At 38.3% G+C, this 21624-nt stretch overlaps 1 protein-coding gene across 1 annotated transcript in view; it reads right to left on the reverse strand.

Moving 5' to 3' along the window:
• Positions 1 to 1076: 1076 nt before the first annotated feature.
• mical3a (microtubule associated monooxygenase, calponin and LIM domain containing 3a) overlaps positions 1077 to 21624 on the reverse strand; it is a 101362-nt gene continuing 80814 nt past the window's right edge. The window contains exons 27-39 of the mRNA XM_066685122.1: positions 20114 to 20191; positions 19903 to 20013; positions 18735 to 18817; positions 16664 to 18533; positions 16447 to 16541; positions 16141 to 16353; positions 12121 to 12228; positions 11911 to 12004; positions 10674 to 10724; positions 9680 to 9730; positions 3649 to 3748; positions 3374 to 3447; positions 1077 to 3071 (exon numbers count right to left, since the gene is read on the reverse strand). Coding sequence (XP_066541219.1) covers positions 2887 to 3071; positions 3374 to 3447; positions 3649 to 3748; positions 9680 to 9730; positions 10674 to 10724; positions 11911 to 12004; positions 12121 to 12228; positions 16141 to 16353; positions 16447 to 16541; positions 16664 to 18533; positions 18735 to 18817; positions 19903 to 20013; positions 20114 to 20191 — 3113 coding nt within the window. The 3' untranslated portion in view covers positions 1077 to 2886. The remainder of the gene's footprint in view (positions 3072 to 3373; positions 3448 to 3648; positions 3749 to 9679; positions 9731 to 10673; positions 10725 to 11910; positions 12005 to 12120; positions 12229 to 16140; positions 16354 to 16446; positions 16542 to 16663; positions 18534 to 18734; positions 18818 to 19902; positions 20014 to 20113; positions 20192 to 21624) is intronic.

Here is a 21624-nt window from a genome sequence, read left to right on the forward strand (position 1 = left end):
ACAAAATTTTAAAAAGCTCAGAAGAAAATATAAGATGGAATCTATTACATAGCTAGGTTACGTGGCCTTAAGTAGTCATGCTTTTATACACTACTGTTAAATGAAGAAGGAAAAAAAGGGCAAAGACAATTATTTCAGTGGCACTCCAACTGTGGCTGGATATCTTTCTTCTAAAAGATAGTTAAAGATAGATCTGAAGTTAAAGCTGTTTTATTTAGTGCTTTATTTGTTTCATTTCAGTTCAAGTTAATTCAGTTTAAATCTGATTCACATGCCTCTCAAAAACAATCATCTCTATACTTTTCGAATGTTTTCTGAAGAAAGAAAAATCACACTCTCCATCAGGAGTTACGAGAGTTTGTTTAAAAGTGTCATATGATATCTAATGATAAATACATCACCCACAGTAAATAAATAATACAACACAAAAAAACTAAATAAAATAAAACAACAACAAAAAATAACACTTAAGTGCATGAGTTTGGTAGTGGATCCTTCTCAGGACTGCACTGGCACAGTGGTAGACTGCAGTGCTGCAGGAGATTTTAAACCCCTCAGTCTTACTACTGGACTGAGAAGAGTAAAACAACCAAAAATATCCAGCTAACAGCATTCTGTAAAAAGCAACCTCTGATCACTAATGAAGGATATTGGGGAGACTAAGGCAGCAGCAGATGAGATACTGTCTTTGACTTTATATCTAAGGTAGGTGAGTCTAACAGAGTTGTCAGTGAGTGGGCAGTGTTTAAAAACTCCAGCGGCATTATGGTGTCTGCTCCACATATACCAGCACAACACACACTTATATATCACTACCACATCAGTGTCCATGCAGTGCTGAGAATACCACAAATACGGCCTGAAGTGTGGTGATCCTGTGTGGGTCTAGACCATTTAAGAACAGGGTGAATGTATGCAGAGCAAAAAGCAGAGTATAATACTGTAATTGTACAACTGCAAAGTCTACCTCTATCATAAGTGGAACTGATAAAATGGACATCAGTTGTTTGTGTTTCAATTTGATTAAAATAGGTTTTAAAGCAGCAAAAACACAAGACATCTTTCAAAATGTGGAACAAAATTTTGTTTTATTACCATTTCAACTTACATCCAATATCCTATATGCACATTAGCTACAGGAAGCATTTACAAGGGTTGACCACGTATAAGTTTAAAAATTAGATTCCATTTTCTTTACATATAATACATTTCTTCCCAACACGTGTTAATAAATACCAATAAACTTAAACTCTGTAAAACAATTTACACAGTTTAAACTAGCCTCGAACTTGTTTAAATTTTCATTCACAGTTATGTTTACTTACAGAAATATCTGTCCACCTATACAGCTCAATGGTGACCAAGCTGAAATGTAGTTTAACAAAAGGCATACAAGTCGACTTTCCAAGTTTATGAATATTTGCTGCTGTGCGACTAGCAAATCTAACAAGACCATCCACTGTATGTTAATGATGTTCAAACACTTATATTTAATACAAATGTGTGTTTTTATAAAAACAAATAAATAAAAAAAAACAAGCCATGGTGTGTCTTCACTGTAGATCTGAAGATAACTTGTAATATATGTAAAGAGCATATTACTACAAAGCCACTGCAAGCGGTCCTCTGGTTTATCATCTCTGTTCCTGTTTTCTGATGTTTATACAAGAATGGGAAGAAGGTCTGTTTGGAGCTTCATTTTCTTGTCACAGCACATGATGCAACATATGTCTTTTGATATTTAAATAAAGATTTTGCGAGGTGCAAAAATAATCAGAAAATATTAGCAACTATATTCCCTTACATTGTTTAGAATGTGAAGAGGGAGAAAAATGAGTTTTCCATTTGAACACTGCTAAAATAAAAAATATCTGCAAGATATTCAAATTATTCTGTAAACTGTAGTGGAACTACTGTCTAAAAAGTGATTGTAAACGTATAAAATAATTATAGTAAGATCACTTGAGGACAAATGGACAGCATTAGATGCCGCATTTAAGATGCTCCAATAAGAGTGTGCCAACACTTTTTATATGAGCTAAAGGCCATTTATTGTATACAACACATGATATGTGAATGTGACTTTGCTATGGTTCTGATATGAGGAAGCTAATGGAAGAACAAAACAGACATTTTCCCCATTCGACAATAACAGACCTGGACATTCTCTATATTTGTTGAATACAAAGAATTCCACTGCATGCTTTTCTGTAAAATAAGTATTAATAAATACATTATTTTAACCACTGTATTTTTACTCATTAATCGTTGGCTGAATTGCAGCAGAACAATATAATAGTCATATGGGACTTAAAATGGCTTCTCCACACTGAATTGTGGGTTTTTGGTTAGAGACGAAGGCAGCTCTTTTGTAGGGTGGTCCTACTTTCAGTCAGTAGTCAAAGTTTTAAAAAAAAATGCATATTGGGAAATAGAGTCCAAGGGCATTTCTGCTTCTTTAAAACACTCTATTGTAACCGATGCTGAATGGGACATGGTAAAATAAGCAGTTGGCTACGCTTGTGTTTGATCTGTAAAGTCTCTTGAAATGTCCATCTCACCATTGTTCATACAGTTTTCCTGAAGCCAAAAACAACTTTAAAAATGTAGGATAAATAAAATCTCCAATGTGGATTTTCTCTTCCAACAAGTATATTAAAACATCTTGCAGAGAGACAAGGCCTTGGCTGTGTTCCCAGTTGAGCAAAGCAAGTGATGGTAGTGGCCAGCTCTGAGCCGAGGCAGAACACGTAAACATTGTCAATGTATTTTTGAAAAGATGCGTAAAAATGTCACCCATTTGCCTAATGGATGGCAGGCAGAGTCTTTACATTCCCTGTGGCTGCTCTTAAGAGAATGATGGTGGGCTTAACAGGCTAACACATGCTAAGCCCAGTTGAGGCTGAAACCCTTAGAAAGCATGACTGCCTCCAGATCTTTGTCTTCTTCCTTTTCCCTGAGCCTCTGCTCCTCCAGAAGAGCCACCAGAGAGTCCCTCTGCTCCACCACCTCCAACATCTCATTCAAAATCTGCTTCTCCTCTGCCAGCTCTGCCTCAGACTTTAGATGATCTGCAGGAATAGAGAGTAAAGAAAAAAACATACACAGAATGTATGACAGTGAAACACTTGATAGGAAGTATCAGTGTCAAAAGCAATCAAGGCCTATTTTAAAATGGAACAACACTGATTATATCAATCCTGATTCAAATCTGGAACTATATTAGGTGTTTCACCCTACTGTTTAATCAAGTCAGAGGTTATCCACAACATGCAGCTAAGACACATTACAGAGAAAGAGCAAAGATTTCTTAAACTATACCACTACATTTACTATTTTGTCTTTTTTAAACAGTGATAAAAGGGAAAAATACCATCAACTGCCATGCGTTCTCTGAGTTCCTGCTGCAGTCGACTCTGCCTGTCTTCCAGCTCCAGCTCACGAGCACTGATGGGGAGAGGAAAAAGAATGACAATAACAGGAGAAGAGAAAAATCGGCTTTCATACCATATTACCATGATGCTAAAATATACATATAAAAAAAGCAACATCCAACCATTTCAAATTATTTATTAATGAGTCCTCCAAAAGATCCTTTGTCCAGCAACAAGATAAACTCAGTTTACAGAGGAGGTGGATGATACTTACAATATCATTAGCTCTGACTCATAGCGCACCAAGGCATTCTTCTCTTGGACCAATTTAAACCATTCTTGCATCAGCTTTGGATCATCCTTTTTACCCATTCCTGGAAAAGGCAAAACATCAAAGAGTGAGGAGCTGTTGGGAACCTTTGCGTTTGACATAGAGATTCGACTTGGACACCCACACAGCCAATGCAATGATAGCCAAGCTGGGATGTCTTTTGTCAGGGCATGTAGAGCTGGTGAGCTTGGGGGAGGACGGGGGACTGGAGCAAGACAACTGACCCTGGGTCAAGTTTGTAGTATAATTTCACAGAAGATGGCGTGGAGATACAAGTTCTGATTTTAAAAGCACTTGAGAAACTTCAAATCAGACTGGGCTTCTAGAACATTCTGTTCTTTTTAAGGCGGAGTTTAGAGACTTAACATTTCTATTACCTTTGTTTTTTTATGTAAAGATATTCATGTGTCTGATTCACCCAGAGAAAAAAATATGAAACGAAAGTTAACTACATGGAAGTAATTTCCATTTTATCTTTTTTCTCTGGCCATGGCCTGCACTTTACAGCATTATATTTGCTGCTAGGATTTGAAGTCAATAAACCAGCCCTGTATTTCTACAGTGGATTAAGCGTTTGATCCACATTCATAATCCTATGCTGCACCAATATGCATATATGGTGCATAGGTAAAATGAGCATTGTGGCATGCAGTACTGAAGTTCATGGCCAAGGTAAATTCACTGGCTGCAAAAAAACAGTGCAACTCTTCAAGTCAGTCCATGCTAGTACAATTCCTAACAAATAGTGACATAACCCCTTTTCCATCCCTTTCAGACACACACACACACACACACAAACTGAGAGAGACACATGCATACAGGTCATTGGAGCCAAGCAGTGTCAGTGAGCCATCAACTAGACAAACCTAGATGCAGCAAAACATACTTAGCTGACGGAGTGGAGGGTCTTGCAACACAAAAAGGAAAAAAACAGTAAACACATAAATCGAATGGCTGTGCTCGCTGGTGCTGCCCTCGACTGTTTTAACACACAGAGAGGCAAAGCAAAATTTCTTAGACACAAGAAAAATATGAGACAGAGAGAGACAGAGGGTTGACAGAGAGACAGACAAAAAAAGAAAGAAGACAATGATCAACAGGCTTTTGGAGGCTCAACTTATCCAACGGCCACGCACTGCCAGCGGCCTCCACCACACTCAGCCCCATGCTCCCCCAAAGAAGAGACACAGAGAAAAAAACCCAGAGAGAAAACCACAGTTAGCATGGTGTCAAGCAGACACATCAACACACAGCCATTCTGGTTGGCTTAGTCAACAGAAAGTACACACACACACACACACACTCACAGTGCAGGTGTTCATTAATTATGTTCAGATTTAGATAAACTCGAAATGAGGAATCTGTGTTTGTACAAGGAGACCTTAAGGCTGCAAATTTTAATCAGTGATTATTAATTAACCTGCAAACCTAAAATTAAGGATGTGACCCACCAAAATATGAATTATATTATAATATATAATATATATTTGCATATATCAATGAATTCCGTATTAAAAGGTGTACACTGAAGGGTGGGATTAGGTACAAGTGTTCAAATTAAGTGACTCGTAAACCAAATGAAACATGAGAAACTTTTTAAAATGTTGTTTTATATGTTTGGGAATGTATAACCAAAAAAATACTCAACTGAAAGATTGTGACTGTTTCTCTAGTATTATGATGGGCTACTGCAAGTCGTTTTTTCTACATTATTAAAGTCACTTATTTCCACTTCAAGTTTAAACAAACATAAAAGCCATGACAGGGGCTAGCATTTAAAATTAAACATTATAAACATAAAACAACTTAAGCAGCTTAACTTAAAATTCTCAGTGCTGTCCAGAAGTTAGAGAGATTTCTTTTGGGACTCTCATACACTTTTGGAATTCTCATCTTTGGCTTAAATTATCTTGGATACCTGAAATTCTCCTTTGGAGACAATCCTCACTAGGTCTCTCCCTTTTTCATTAACGGTCATACCTTTTTACTAAAGTCTGCACCAAATTATCGATGTTATTGGTTTCTCACACACCAACAGACAGTTAAAATAGGCTACAATAGACAGTTACAACACATAGCCATCAGAATGGGCTTGAGGAGGATGACACATACAGACTTTTTTTCTTCGTTCTGTGAAAAACAGCGAACCATGCTGTTGTTTAAATTCACACGTTAAGCACAGCAATTTCCTAGTAAAACCAGAGCTGTCCGTGCATGTTAACTAGGCATTCTGCTGTAATTGAAAAGAGGGTTTAAACGAATGGGAGGGGATCATGTAAGATAAAGGGGACGAGCAATGCTCCATGGACCCTAAGCGGGCAAGTCAGATTAAGGCCACAGGCCAGTCTGTTATGGTAACGGGACTGGCCAGCGGCAGGCGAGACGGGGTTTACGTTACCTTCTGAGGTACAGCATGGGCAGAAGGACAGAGGTCTCCAGCGAGGGGTCCCGACATAGGGCTCAACTTCCATAATACGGGGAACAAGAGAGAGAGAAAATGGAGGAGGGGTGGAGGTGATAAAAGGAAGGAAGTGAAGGAGGAGAGGATAGAAAAAAAAAGGTTGAATGTAAAAGAGAGGGGATGAGAGATGAGGGAGAGAAAACAGTGAGGAGAAAAATCAAAATAGCAAGAGAGCTACGGGAACAAACTCAAAGCAACAGTGTATTGTGTGCCTGTGGGTGAATGAGAGATAGTGGGTGAAAGCGAGTGAGAAAGTGGGAGAGAGGGCACACAAGAGAGAGTACAAGAGAGAAAACGAGCTGGAGAGTGAAATACTGAAAATACAAAAGAATTTTGTGGTAAATAATACAGCCCCACTTTGAACTTTCCGTTGTGCTGGGGGAAAAAAAAGAGACTGACTCAAGATATGGGCTCATGTGTGTAAATGTCCTCTCTCAATACATCAAAGAACTTTGCCTGGGTTATATACTAATATGCTTGACATGGTCTGTGAAGTAGGTCTGTCCAGACTGATAAGTTGTGGTCACCTGAGACTAAACGGAACACAAAAAAGAATATGTGAGCAATCACTATTCCCTCTTTGAGGATGTTTCAGGTCTATATGAAAGCATCCAATCATATGAGAGTCTTTGCTCTATACTTTAGAAGTGGAAAGCAGGAATCAATAAAACACGGAAGTCAAAAGAGAAAAAAAAAAAAGACTCAAAAAACCCCCATGAAATCACAAGTTCAATGCAATGACTGACATATGAGTGCAGTGGAAGGTGTGGTGGAGGTGGTCTGTATGAGGCAAACGAGAGAATCAAAAGCCAGGAGAGCGTGGCCTCATGGGCGGAAACCAGGATGACTTTTATAAGCAGATGGAATGTCAGAACAAGGGACTATCACAGAGGTGACAGCAACTCCAAAGAGTGTGCAGCATACTAAGATTATTCTGAGACACCACAGTTAGCACCATAAAAGCCCATATCGATGCACCTTGAGCCAGTACTGTATCTAATCAGTAATATAGTGAAACTTTACCAAGTCTATGGAATTGTGTGCACTCACACCACATCATAGTTAACCTGAATTACAACTTACAAATTACTTTAGACCCCAGACTTCTGAAGTCAATCTGGCTCTATTCATTCCAGCACTGTGTTGCACTGTCAGGATGCGCCGAGCCTTATATATTTCAGCACAACGTCGGGTCAGCGCAGCCTGACAGAACACACAGACACACGTGTTGATGATAAAACCACATGTCTGAGCGAGCAATATCCAGTGACTGGAGGAACAGAATAGTTAGTAAATAAGCAAAAATAAGAGTGGTTTTGCACACTACAGCACCGACAGTGTTCCAGCAAACCGAGCATCAAATCACATTTAGAGGATAAAGCCTTATATCTACCAGCACGAAGTCGACTAAAAGATCTTTGGAATGTTTTTGTCTGTTGTCAGCTTCCTTCCTTTGTTTTAGGATGAACTCCGCTAAACTCACAACAGTGGGCTACTGTGGCAATGTACAGAGTAGCAAGACACATCATCATTTTTAAAAACAGTCCACATTTTTAAAAGCCACGATAAACAACATACGTTTACCAATGAGTTCCAGGCTTTGCACCACAAGTTAATTTTGGAAGCCCACTAAAATATGCAGCCCTCTGGCCATATATTATAATGTATATATGTATATATATAAAAACAGATACAACCAGAGCTTGGACCCTCAATATTCAGAACCATATTTAGAGAGGTTTCTCCAAAGTTTTGGATTGTGATGGACTGATACTGCAGAATGCACAATGATTAGTATTTGACATGCCAGTGAAAGGTATTGATTATGGTCTTGGGAGATATTAATCATGAACTGATTTGTTCTTTTCAATCCTTAGCATCAAACACTTTCGTTTTTGAGAAACCCAGCTATTCTCAAAAACAGCTCACAGGCCAATAGATACTGAACCCAGCACAAAAACATAGCAGCCAGTCACATGCATTCAATTAAGAGAACCTTTAACTGATTTTAAAGTAGTTCTGCCTCAGAGCCATTGTGATGACCTGCACTCCTTTATCAAACAAAAGACTTGAGATTCATTTTCAGTTTCAATAATACAATTATGCAACTTATACCTACCTGAGATGATTTAGAATGGGTTTATGTTTTAGTGACGACTACAAGTGTGAGCAACAAAAATTTCATGACACCAGTAACATGCACACACCAGTGACTTCAAACAAGAACTTAATTGTTCAGGACTGAGCTCTATGTCACCAGCTGCATGGTTGTTGTTACAAAAAAATGTATCACATGCTACAAGCTTCAGAGAATCTATTCAAATCTTTTCAGTGCAATGAATGTGAAAACAAGACCTTGTTTCCATGTGCACAAAAATTTATTTATGTATTTATTTTTTGCCCATTTTAGACTCCACGCTATCTCCTGGCAGTGTAGATGTCTAACAGTTTAACAACACTGACACAATCTACAGCAAACCACATAACAACACATTAAACCACTGGGGCAACTATTCAAAGTGTTCTTGTGTATTTGGGTGTGGCACAGCAGATTAGAGGAGGAGTCTTAAGTGGAGGAATATGGGAGGATTCTGGGAGGACAAGGAATATCTGAACTCTGGTCTCCATTGAATTACACACACACAAAAGTACACAGCCCCTGGGCAACTGAGCAGGTATGGGAGGACAGATTGCAGGGAGGTGGTGTGAGGTAAGGGCGCACAAGCTGTGCTACACTAAAGCAGACAGCAAGCTGCTCTACATAGGAGATGGAAAACTGCAAAAGTGGTTTAGTAGTTTAGCACAGCTAGGTATAGTTATGTTTCACTAGCTACTGTGAAACATAATTAACCAAGTAACTCTTATAGTAATACTGATTACTGATTCAGCAACTAAACAAAAGTAGGCCTCAAAAAAGCAAGGACCTAAATAGCAATTAAAAAAGTAAGGTTGTAGTTTAGCTGTCTCCAAGTAATGAATAAAAATATTAAAATATTCACTCAATCACCTTTTTTCATATTAATGTATAATAAATGATTTTAACAAAGATTTTCCAAATATTCTCAATAACGTACTGCTCTGTTCTGCACTAAAAGCGAATTAACCGCTGTGTTTGACTAAGAGGCCTACAAGCACTTCTTTTATAATAGCAGGATATTGCACATGAGCTGCTGAGCTTCAGGTTGGATTGATACAAATGTGTTAACATTAAAAAACTAGTAATTTTGTTAACACATCAATAACTGTTTAACTTCAACACCCCTACAAGCTTGACTATGTGATGTTTATCTGTGGACGGGGAAAAAAAAATGACTACCCTTTCAGAAAGCATATTCCTAGCATTTCTCTGTGAGAAATTCACTTGTGTCTAGAGGAAGTTCAATGTGCCAGGGACAGGGCTGGAGGGGGACAATGTACTGGGGACGGGCTTCAGTAAGTACAGAGGGGAAAGCACAGAGTACAGAGGTGCATTAGCGGTTGGTTAGTCTGAAGCGACAGGTTTGAAATACATACCGCCCAGATGCAAGTCCAGGATCTCACTGTAATTAGACTCTCCCCAATAGTCTACAATAAGGATATATTAGAGATATGTTACTGAACACACACAGGCACAGCCAGTGGCAACACTCTGCAAGTAAATAAAGTCATGCATGTGCTTGCACACACACACACACACACAAAAACCCCTTATACTGTTGAGTGTGCAGAACAAACACACTCAAAACAATGTTAAAGTATAAACACATGTAGTTATAAACAGACATTGTATGTACACAGCGTGTCTTCAAAATGATAGAATGGGCACATAGATTTGCTGCTGTGGGGCTGTGCCCTGCCACAGGCTCTGGAAGTAGAAAGTCCAAAAACAAACTTGTTCAGTGCTCATCCATTCAACCGGACCACTACAAATATGACAAAAGAAATCTCATCCTAAGAGAAGCAAGAAATGTTTCCTGTCCCATATTTAATGAGGGTATCAGAATTTTGCTTTACTTAAGGGTTTCATAAGGCTACCCGGCAACCTACATAAGCAGATGTTATAAATATGGATGCTCCATGACTTTAGGATAACACTTATATTAACAAATTTTATGCACATTCTTGTGCCCATATGTAAGCTTTAGTATGTAATTGCCATATGAATGTATCCTTAGTCATAAAGCATGCTTCATTTTTACTGTTCATGTCAATTCATGTATTAATTATCTTTAGAGATGATGTTTGTTAGAATAATCCTTCATAATGTTTTATAGAGGTTTATATCAGTCATCATGAAAAGTTTATGTAATTGTCATAGCCTTATAAATACTGCCCTACAATAAAGTATTACCAAAATGTATGTTTTACCATATCCAGTGAGAGGGCACACAAATCTATGTTAAACACATAATCAGTTTCACAACCATGCAGCTAAACAAACACAAGGAGAAATCAGGAGAATGATGTTTGGGATGAGGTCACAGATGAGGACTTTAAAACACCTACTACCATTATAAGCACTGGATACCTGAGCGCCTCTTACGCTGTTTTGGACTAACACTAGAACTCTTATATATCCCTTAAAGAGAGTGAAGGATAAAGAGGTTAAGTAGCATCTTCAGAGATTCAGTTTTTAAATAAATATAATATAATAACAAAATAAACAAAAAAAAACAAAACACTACTTTCAGTGAAGAGATGGACAGGGCAGGGGGGCAAGACTGGGAGCAAATGGCCAAAACAGATCAAGTTGAATGACCCTGTTCACTAGTACGTAATTTATTCTGATCATTAACAACAGATGAAATTCCTATAATTACAGCTTAGTTTCATCCTTATTCACGTTTGCACCACAATTTGTTTAAGAAGTCCTCACAAAACCACACTAAATAAACACTTTCTCAAAGCTCAATTTTGAATCAATTTTGAACCATATTAACCAGGAGTCTCAAATGACTGGCTCACAGTTCGTCTTTCATTCTGAACATTCACTATTGCTCAGCAAGAACAATACAATCCTATATAATTTTACTGTGAAAATAAAGTTTACATAACTGATTTGGAAAATGCATAAGTCCTTTTTCCCCACTGCTAGTTGCCACCAGGTACTTATTGTAATCTAAGGTAGACTAACTTCACATTCTTTACACTTCTGAATGCTGATGATAGTCCCTTGTCGTGTGCTTCTCAAACATGGGTTTTACATGAAGAACATATAAAATATGAGTCAAGCTGCAATGAGGTTTAAAAAGCAGTTTCCTAATTCCTAAAGGTCCATTTCCACACTGTCGGCTACATCTGTATGGGATGAAGGGAGCTCAAAATATCAACATTTCCAGATATCATTTTTAAACAGTTTTAACACAGGTTTAATATGTTGTATCTAGTGAATGCTTTAAGAACCCTATGCATGAGCAGTGTGTGTATAGCGTAACAGAAACAATCAGCTCAGCATTCATTTCACAAGCAAGGACATATTAACAAAATGTATTTGTTTATTTGTGAGGACAGCAAATGAACACAAATCAGTGGTATGACTCTAGATGTGCAAAAGGAGAAAAACAAATAGGTCAATGCGCTTTCAATTCTTGTCACTCTTTTATCTGCGCTGTTATCTGTAGCCTGTAGAAAAGTTTGAAACTACTTTGAACACATCCACATCCGAACTGCCAGCTGTGGCGGTAAGTCTTCCTCTCCAGCCAGAATGATCAGAGGCATGACTAAACCTTTACAGAGAAAGAAAATGTGATGAAAGAATGAGGTACCTGCTTCCCCTCGCAGTGCTTTCTCCACAGCCACTCCTCTCTCTTCCAGCTGCCTCTGTTTCTCCTCCACCTGCTCAAGTTGTCTCTGGATGATCTGGAAGAGATAAAAACAATTCTATAATGAAGGCTCTGACTTGTTCAGTAATGTGGAAAACTTTCAAGTTAATTTCTTTGTTGTCTATATCTGCAATTTCATCAACGTGGTCTCACTTGAGCCCTGTGGAGTCTTTTCAGCTCCTCCTGCTTGGCCTGCCGCCGGGCTGCCTTTTGAACCCTCCGCGTCAGCTTTGCATTTAACTCTTCCTCCGTGTACGTCTTCTGCAAAAAGGAAAGGAAATTGGAGTCCTCCAAAAACAACACAATATGGAGATCGAGGTCTGAACTAAGTAGTTTTGAGAAAATATATTTATTTTTCCTAGCTACTTAATACTAATACCTGAACCTAACAGTTACAGCACCACAAAACTAACTACAAGAAATATCACAAGTATTTCAGTACAATTCCATTTACTGAATAATACATAAATGTTTCATCAATGTTTTAAAAATTTAAAGAAAACTTTGTCTAATTGGGTTTTCTATCTATTGTTATGACTGTTATTCTAGGACTCTATGATCACATTTTAAATAAATTTATAATACTAATTCTTAAGGGTTCCCAAATATTTTTTGTAGCAAATTAAAAAGTGATATTTACATTTAATATGCACAATGTATTGACTGACAGCAAGAAAACGTTTTCCTGTCATACTACCATACTCTGGTAACTGGCACGAAAAAGTGTTGAACTGTAAAAACACCATAAAACTTCACTGTGCCCTAATTCCTATATTTACCAAAGCACATTTTGAAAATTAAGACAATGTGTGTGTGTGTGAGTGAGAGAGAGAGAGAGAGAGAGAGAGAGAGAGAGAGAAAAACAAAAGTGCATGTCTGAAGAGAGGTGATGTTTGTGGAATCCATGTGGATTCAGCAACTGGTAAGTACCCACAGAGCAAATGTGAACCAGTGAAAAAGTACAATGCAAAATAAAGGTCAGATGAAAGCCTGAGGAAAACATATGACCACAAATGCAGACGAATAATCCAGCAGATAGGGGCACTGCAGCCGAGCTCATTCATGCTTACAAAGGAAACCGTTAGTAATCCAGCAATGGAGGAACACATGGAGCACAGTAGACAAGGGTTAGGTGGTAGACTGAAGCATGCTCAGAATGTTTGGACCAATGGGAATAAACACACTACCTTTGTGGCATATGATCTCTTGAACGCCAATGCATGAGGAACATAAACAGACTTCCGAGGGGAAAAAATAAAAAGATAAAACACGAACAATGAAAAACAAACATAAAACAAATGATGTGATTGAATGGGTTAATGTAGAGTTGAATCAAATCAATCTAACAAACTATGACAACACAACAATAAACAAAACACATCCAAACTACTACCCATGCTAGTTTTCCCTAGGTCAACAGAATTAATGCAAGTGTACAGTTGAATTCCTAAGTTTGAATAACCCTGGCTAAATTAAATGCTGTGCTAATACTCTAAAATAATAGGAAGCTAAATAAAACATAGCATTTATTAAAAAGTACATTTCACTCATGTACCATAACTATTGCATAAGCCACATTTTATTTATTTATTAATTATACATTTATTTGCCAATATTTTAAACCCAGATGTTAACTGCTTTAAAATGTAAAGAATAGAGGATTTATAAATACGTTAACTTTAAACACAACATACAACATGAGCAGGCCGCTCAGATGTATACATGTGACTGTATACCAATTGGAAATTGCACAGTAGGCACAGTAGATAGTAGGGCTGAATGATCTGAGAAAAATATCTGATTCTGATATAGAAGATAACTCTGATATTTAAAACGTATGCCCTTATTTTTGACAATGAAGGGATTCATTCAAATTGCAGCTACTGTGCAGCAATCTTTAAAATTGCGATTTCCATTGGTAATGAACTATGAAAAATACCACCAAGTCTCTGTTTTTAAAGCTTTCAATGTTATTATTGTGTTGACTGAGCTAAAATTGTTTTTTGTTCTGTATGTACTTATTACATTTGTTGGTTATAGCCCTGGGGTACATTAAACAGTTATTTAAAAAATGTGTCCTTTTGTAAGCACAAAGGTGAGAGAATTCAAGTGTTCTGTGATTAGTATTATACAATATTGAAATGAGTAATACTGGCTGGAAAGTTAGATAAGTCACACTACAAGCAGTTCTGAGATACTGCAGGCTAGAATTCTTACTGTTATTATTTTGTTTGCTTTTACTCTGATATCTAATCCAGCATTTCCTGCTGATATTTACCTGACACTGTTATTGGTGCCATTTCTACAAATTAATGTTTTATTATTAACTGTTTTATTAGTTTAAATTAACTAACAAATTACTAATCAATCCTGGCCATGAAATGAACAAAAACAATACAATTATTCATTTTCTGTAAGCGCTTTAGTGTTTTCATGCGTTAAGTGACGTGGTGAGTCTGGAACCCACCCAGAATCACTGGATGCAAGGTGGGAACACACCCTGGACAGGGTGCCAGTCTATCACACACTCACAAATACATACACAGACACCTGGCATGATAGGCAAGGCCAATTCACATATAGATCATGTTTTTGGACTGTGGGTGGCAACCAGATCACCCAGAGGAAATCCATGCAGACACGCAGAGAACACATCAAATTCTCACAGACAGTGAACTGAGGCAGGGTTTGAACCCACAGCCCCAGGACTCTGGACCTGTTTAACATTTAACACTACCTGTTGCACCACAATACTGCCTGCATTGTCAAATTTAATTTAAGCAAAGACAATTTAGAACTTAATTTGGTATGTGTGTGTGTAACTCAAAAGATAAGCCATATGAAAGTCTAATTTCTGCATAGGTGGTAGGAAGCCACAGCCATAATCCTAAAACCCATACAGCATTCAAACCTATTAAAGCACAGTACTCTGCAAGTTAGCCAGAGACAACCCTTCATTTTTGTTACACTCAAAATTGCTGTTAAGTTCAGATCAATCCTTTTTCATTTTGAAGAGATTAAATATAAGAAAATTCAGTTGTATATGGAACTGGAATCAATTTAAAATGAGAGCAAAGTAGTTAAACATTTATAGACTGGGGGGGGGCGGTCTGGCATAGGGTTAATGAGGGCCAACTGTAGACAAAACATACTGACAAAAATGTATATCAAGTGTACGAAGAAGTTTTAAAACTTATGGTATAATTCAAAATTAAAACACCCTCCTGCTCTATTGTCATGGTAACTGTTACGTAGTGTTAAGAAATTACCATTTTACAATTACCGTTTTATTTAACCCAAAAATGAAGTAGTTTGAAAATGGCAAGTTTCATTATTAGGTCCATCATGGAAAAAGTGCATTTATTAGTTCTGTTCTTGAGGACAATACTGTATTCAAAAGTATGTGTAAGTTTTGGTTTAAACAATTTAAAAATTATGATTTTGATGTTAGTGATCGTGAACAAAGCACATTAATACTTTACGTTTACTTATTTATTTTTAAATTAAATTACAGGTGTAATTTTTAATACTATGTACTAACCCTATTTCAAATAAAATTACAAATGAGCAGGACAATGTCTGAATTTAAGATTACAATTGTACTTTACACAACAACACTTAAAAAATTTATCTGTACATATAATATTTAGTCTCTGAGACTTTTGTGCAATTGCCTGGCTTTTTTTCTGTCACAGATGTGTTTTAATAAATTAAGCATGGCCCTTGATATCTTCACAGTACTTTAACATAAGATAATTGAGTCTGAATGAAAGAAAACAATGCACTTCACTACACCTGTAATACACAGTTCACCACAACAGAAGATTTACAAATCTAACACTTTCTAACTACAGATATCACAGGCTCCCAACAAACAACACAACACTGACTCAGAGCATCAACTCTTAAAGGCAAGATGAGAAAATCTAAGGCTAAACATTTAGCAGACCTTTTTAATATTTAGAAATTATTAATGCAGGTGGACCTAGATCTACTTTCTGGTCTGTACACAAACACAAAGAGAGAAGTTACTGAATTCCTATACTGAATGCAACTTAAGTCAGTGGACAATAAAGATATAAAGGAATGTTATAGAATCTTAATTGGTCACTAATAATTTGTTGCATTCAATTCTGTAGAAATTCATTAACTTCAAATATTTTTTTTGCATACCTCCTCCTCTCCTTTATCTGGCTCCACTTTCTCCATCAGTTTTATTCTTTCCATTTCATTCATTTTTCTTTTGTTAACTCTCTCTTTGGACTTTTCCTTGCTCCTCCCTTTCCCTCTCTCTCTTTGCTTTACCCTCTCCTTATCTTTTTCATTGTCTTCCTTCATAACATCTTTTTTCAAATCTGACACTAGGTCAAACAAGTCCATATGTCGCTAAGGAAGGCAAAATTATGAATTAATATGAGATTATCCAAAGTAAAAACAGTATTTCAATGAACCATTTCCATAAATAATAGATAGACTTACATCTGCCTTGGACTTCTGAGAAGATCTCTCCAAAACATCATCACAGGAAAGATCAGAATCCTCAGAAAAGCTGAGGTTTTTTCTCAAACGCAGATCTAGGAAAGATTAAACAGAAGATACTGAAACAGAATTTTAGACCATTTAAAAGGCCAGGGTTGTTTACAATTTGACTTAAAGCAAAACAGTAATTCCAAAACATTTGCTATGTCCTGCTCACCTGAAGATCTGGCCATAGGTGATGCTTTCTTCACTCCAGAGTCTGCAGTCGTAGAACTAGACGGTGTGCTGGGACAAGACTTGTCATCTTTCTTCTTTTTGTCTTTCTTGTAGCCAGAGAACACAGCCTTCCATAAGGACTTGTGCTTGGGAGGACTCTCTTCAGTACTGGAGAGCCTGCTTTCATTCTTGGCCTTCTTCTCTTTCTTGTTCTTGCGTGGAGAGAAAAGGGAGCTGCGTTTCTTGCTCTTGGCCCCTGTGGAGCTCTCAGAGGAAGTGACTGAGCTGTCCAAACTCTTATTTAATGGTGAGGTAAAGAAGCGTTCAGGAAGTGTCTCTGCTTGCTTCTTGGACTCCAAGGCTTTTACAGCAGACATCTTGGGGGAACTGGAGCGCTTTTTGTTTTTAACAGTTACCTCAGAAATATTCCATGCCACTTTGGCCACAGCCCCCTTAGACGCCTCTGTCTCTTTCATCTTATTTAGTTGCTTGGCCATGGCGTCTTTGAGAGCCTGGCTCTTCACAGATTTTTCTCTCTCTCTCATCCGCTCTTCTGCAATCTCTTTGGCCTCGGGCGAAAAGTGCTTGGGTCCCTTCATTCCACTGGACACCAGAGCTCCGGAAATGTTGGGTTTCCCATTCTCCATAGCCAAAGCCAGATGCAGAGGTGGTTTCTCCCTGTTTACTTTGCTGGTAGGTGGAGTGTAAAACCTATCCTGTGCACTTGTGTCTGGGGTGCGGTCATCATATGTGTCCTCTACATCATCAGCAAAGGGGATCTCCTCCACACACTCCACGAAGGATTTTCTGACTTCATTTCGCCGGGGTTTATTAGGATCCTTATTTCGCATCACCACTGTTGGGTTTGTTCTGGGGGCAGGAATAGGAGCTGCTGCAGGTTTATTCTGAAGGGGGCTGGTAGGGGTCTTAACTTTGGTAGGTGCTTCCTCCACTTTAGGTTCCTCTATAGTCTCACATAAGTTGTCCCAAGTGACCAACGGTTTCTTGGAGAGCATTGCAGGCTCCTCCTTTGGTGGAGGTGGAGGAGGGCTGGATGGAGGAGTGAGCATAGTGGAGTCAGAGTTGTTGTAACTGTCGCTGGTTGCTGTCTGGTTTGTCATGGTGCTACCGTTCAAACCCAGGCCAGAACTGCTGCTCAGCTCTCTTCTCTCTGAGCCATTGCTTTTGGGTTCCACAGGTGAGATTACCTGACCTTCCAAAGTGATGTTGAGCCGGCGGATGACTGCACGGCCTGTGAAGGTAGGCTTGAGGTCCTCAGAGATGTCCTCTGGAGTGTGTGATTTGGATGATGTTGGCTCAGGAGTAGAAGCTGTGGTGATGCTCTTTTCTACTATAATTTTGCTTCTGTCCAACGGTGTGAGACCCAAACTCCTCCTAATCTCAGCACTCTTTAGCCAGAACTCCTCAATGATGTCTGTCTTTTTGAGTGGGGTCTCCTCTAATGAGTCCTGAGCTTTTAGAGGTTCAATGGTTTTTCTCTCCACAGAAGTTGGTTTAGCCAGTGGTGTGGAAGTTACAGCAGGGACTGGCTGTGTCCTCACAGGAGAGCCTGAGGACAGAGGTGATGAAGGCTCCTGACATGGTAGTGGCTGAGCACAAATCGGAGACAAGGGGTTGCCTGAGGGTGAGCAGGCACAAGGCTCAGGCTGTACAGGGGACTTGGGGCTGACTGTTTCTGGTAGGGGTACTGGCTGAGAGCAGATGGGAGATGCAACAGGGGTTTTAGGGGTCTTAACCTCTGGTGTCTGTGAAGGTGGCACATGTGGTTTGACGTCTTCGGGCAGAAAGGGCTCAGGGAAAAAACGTGTCCCTGGAGATTTAACCAGCACTGGGGAAAGTTTCTCTTTGATCTGGAGGTGTTTAAAGAAAATGTAACTTTGCTTAAAAATTATGCAAGTACAGGCAATGTCAGCCTTCAAATAAAAAGTTAACAAAAATAACAAGACTGTGGCAGCTGATACAGGTATTAATTGTAAAAAAACAAAAAAACAAAGAGAAACCATTAAACATAGAACAATATCCTGAAAAAGTCCAACTGAGATAAACATTACCTCCTCAATTGGTGTAGCAGGTTTTTGTATTGGGGAGAGAATCACATCCACAATGAATTCTCTTGGACCAGGAGTGACATGTTCTGAGAAAATCAAGCAATCAAACAAAACAAAGATTTTCTCATCACATTATGTGATATTTGGGGGTTGTCCCAAAACATTTTGTAAAATGCAATAAAACAAACATCTGTGATTTTTAAATTCTCTTTAAGATTTATTTAACTGAAAAAAGATTTTTACTGACCAACATGATTGCAATTATAGAAAAAAAATTAACTGGTTGCCTGCAACACACTCTGAAATGTTAGGATCAAGGTCAAAATAAAAGAGAAACAACACAGAATGGATATGTAGCAATCAACAATAAGCAGGTTAATATAAAAGGTATAAATGGAACATTCACCATAGGCCCTGTGTTCACGTGGGTTTCCTCCGGGTGCTCCGGTTTCCTCCCACGGTCCAAAAACACACGTTGGTAGGTGGATTGGCAACTCAAAAGGTGTCCATATGTGTGAGTGAATGTTTGTGTCACACTGTGAAGGACTGGCGCCCCCTTCAGGGTGTGTTCCTGCCTTGCACTCAGTGATTCCAGGTAGGCTATGGACCCACTGTGACACTGAATTGGACAAGCGTTGACGGCCAATGAATGAATATCAGGTGTCGTTACATATGTTTTAAAGCAATATGGCTTCATAAAAACAGTATACATGTGCATTGACTGGCCTATCTACAGACCAGATTGGTCTCCTAAGCAACACGAGAAGAAACAGGCAAAAAGTAGCTCAAGTTGGCAAAAAATTCAACTTGCAATAATTAGTATCCTCATACAACTAGTAGCCTTCTCAAATGATTAAACAGTGCAATTAAATGTAAAAAAAAAAGTTGATGTAACACAGGAGTATACATGTCCCTGACCCAAGCTTTTTGGAAAGTGCTGAAGGCATCAAATTATAAATGTGTTTATGTTTACAAAATAGAATCATGTTGTTTTGGGAAAACCTTTCCTTTGTTCAGTTGTTAGTTAAATAAAGCTTCAAGGAATTAAAAAAATCACATATTCTGACTTGTACCAAATGGGGTGTGTACTATTTTGAGCAGAATATAACCCAAATCAATCAAACAAGCTTGCTAATGCCCACAATTCTAACAAGTTGACAACAGGGCTTACCCTTTTTTGAAACATGTTCCATAGTCTTTGGCTCATCAGCATTCATTGGGAGATGCTCAGAATCCACAAACTGTGAACGAGCTTCAGCCTCTGCGTCTGAAGGAATATCATCTATGGCAGAGAAATCACATAGACATATCCCATTTATTTTCTGCCAGGTATAAAAAAACTCCTGCTGAAATCCATCATACAGCCAATTAATGTGGCAAACCTTCGTCCAGCTCAGTGCCAGGCTCAATGTCCGGACTCTCAGCCTCAGCATCCGGGTCATCCTCCTCTTCACAGGGCTCTGGATTCACAGGAGAAATGCCCAAAGTCAGCAAAGTGCATTAGACAAGAACAGAAGAACCCTTAAGGCTTTCTGGCTAAAATCACATTGGGCAAGCACTTTAAAGCGATAGTTCACCCAGAAATCAAAGCTGTAAAATGTTCCCCTTTAACCCACAAATAGTCAGTCAGCCAAAGCATGTTTGGTTCTTGGTTACAAATGATAAAAACGTAATGTTTTAAATACTGTGGTTTCTAACATTCTATAACTAATATCTATAAAAATGGACAAACAGTGATCAAATGAAAGTTTTAAGATCTATTCTGTACCTGTTTTAGTTGTGTAATGGTGGTTTGTCCATTTGTAAAGATGGCTGTCAGAAACCACAAAAGCAAATATTTTCATACTACATAATTACTGATGACTGGGGGAAAGGCCACAGAGGAGATATAATATTACATCTTTGATTTTCTGCAGAAATATCATTTTAATGTAAACTTTTAAAAATTTAATGTCATATACACTATGTGAACAAAAGTATTGGGACACACCACCCACACACAATCATTGAATTCAGTGTCATTTAGAACCACTGCCTCATGTGTACAAAATCTAGCACCTAGCCATGCAGTCTGCCTTTACAAGCATCTGTGCAAAAATGGTTGGTTTTAAAAAGCTCACCAAATGTGAGCGTTACAACAAGTCAGATCATGATATTCCTTTCCTCCTAGATATTCCATGATCCACTGTAAAAGGTAGTATCAAAAATAAGAAGCTTTCAGGAACCACAGCAAACAGATTCAAATTTGCATACCATGTAAAGTTACAGAGCAATTTTGGCAAATGCTAAAGCACACAATACATAAAAATAGCCAATAATCCACAGACTCAATAACCACATAGTTCTAAACTTCCTCTGACATTAACATCAGCACATAAACTATGAACCAAGAACTTCATGACAGGGGTTTCCATAGCCAAGCAGCTGCATGCAAGCTTTACATCACCAAGCACAAACCAAGCATCAGATGGTAATGGGTGGTGTAAACCAAGGTCCAAAAAAGCATGGTTAGGTGAGTTTGGTTTTGAAGAACCTGACTGGCCCGCACAGAGCCCTGACCTCAACCCTACTGAACACCATTGGAATTAAATCGAATGACGATTGCCAAGACCTTTCATCCAACATCAGTCAGTGTCTGACCTCACAGATTGTCTTCTGGAATATTGGGCAAAAATTCCAACACAAGCACTGTAAAATTTAGTAGAAATGTAACTCCACATTAACGCCTACTGATTTACAATGAGATATCATACATGCTCCTGTAGGTACAATGAGAGGTATGTGGAGGGGCTAAATACTTTTGTCCATATAGTGTAACTATAAGGCATTAGAAAATATTTCAATAATTAAAATCACATTATGTTTGTATGGAAAAACAATACGCTTTTCATAT

The sequence above is a fragment of the Hoplias malabaricus genome, chromosome 11 (assembly GCF_029633855.1).
Source record: "Hoplias malabaricus isolate fHopMal1 chromosome 11, fHopMal1.hap1, whole genome shotgun sequence".
In the NCBI taxonomy this organism is placed as follows: domain Eukaryota; kingdom Metazoa; phylum Chordata; class Actinopteri; order Characiformes; family Erythrinidae; genus Hoplias; species Hoplias malabaricus.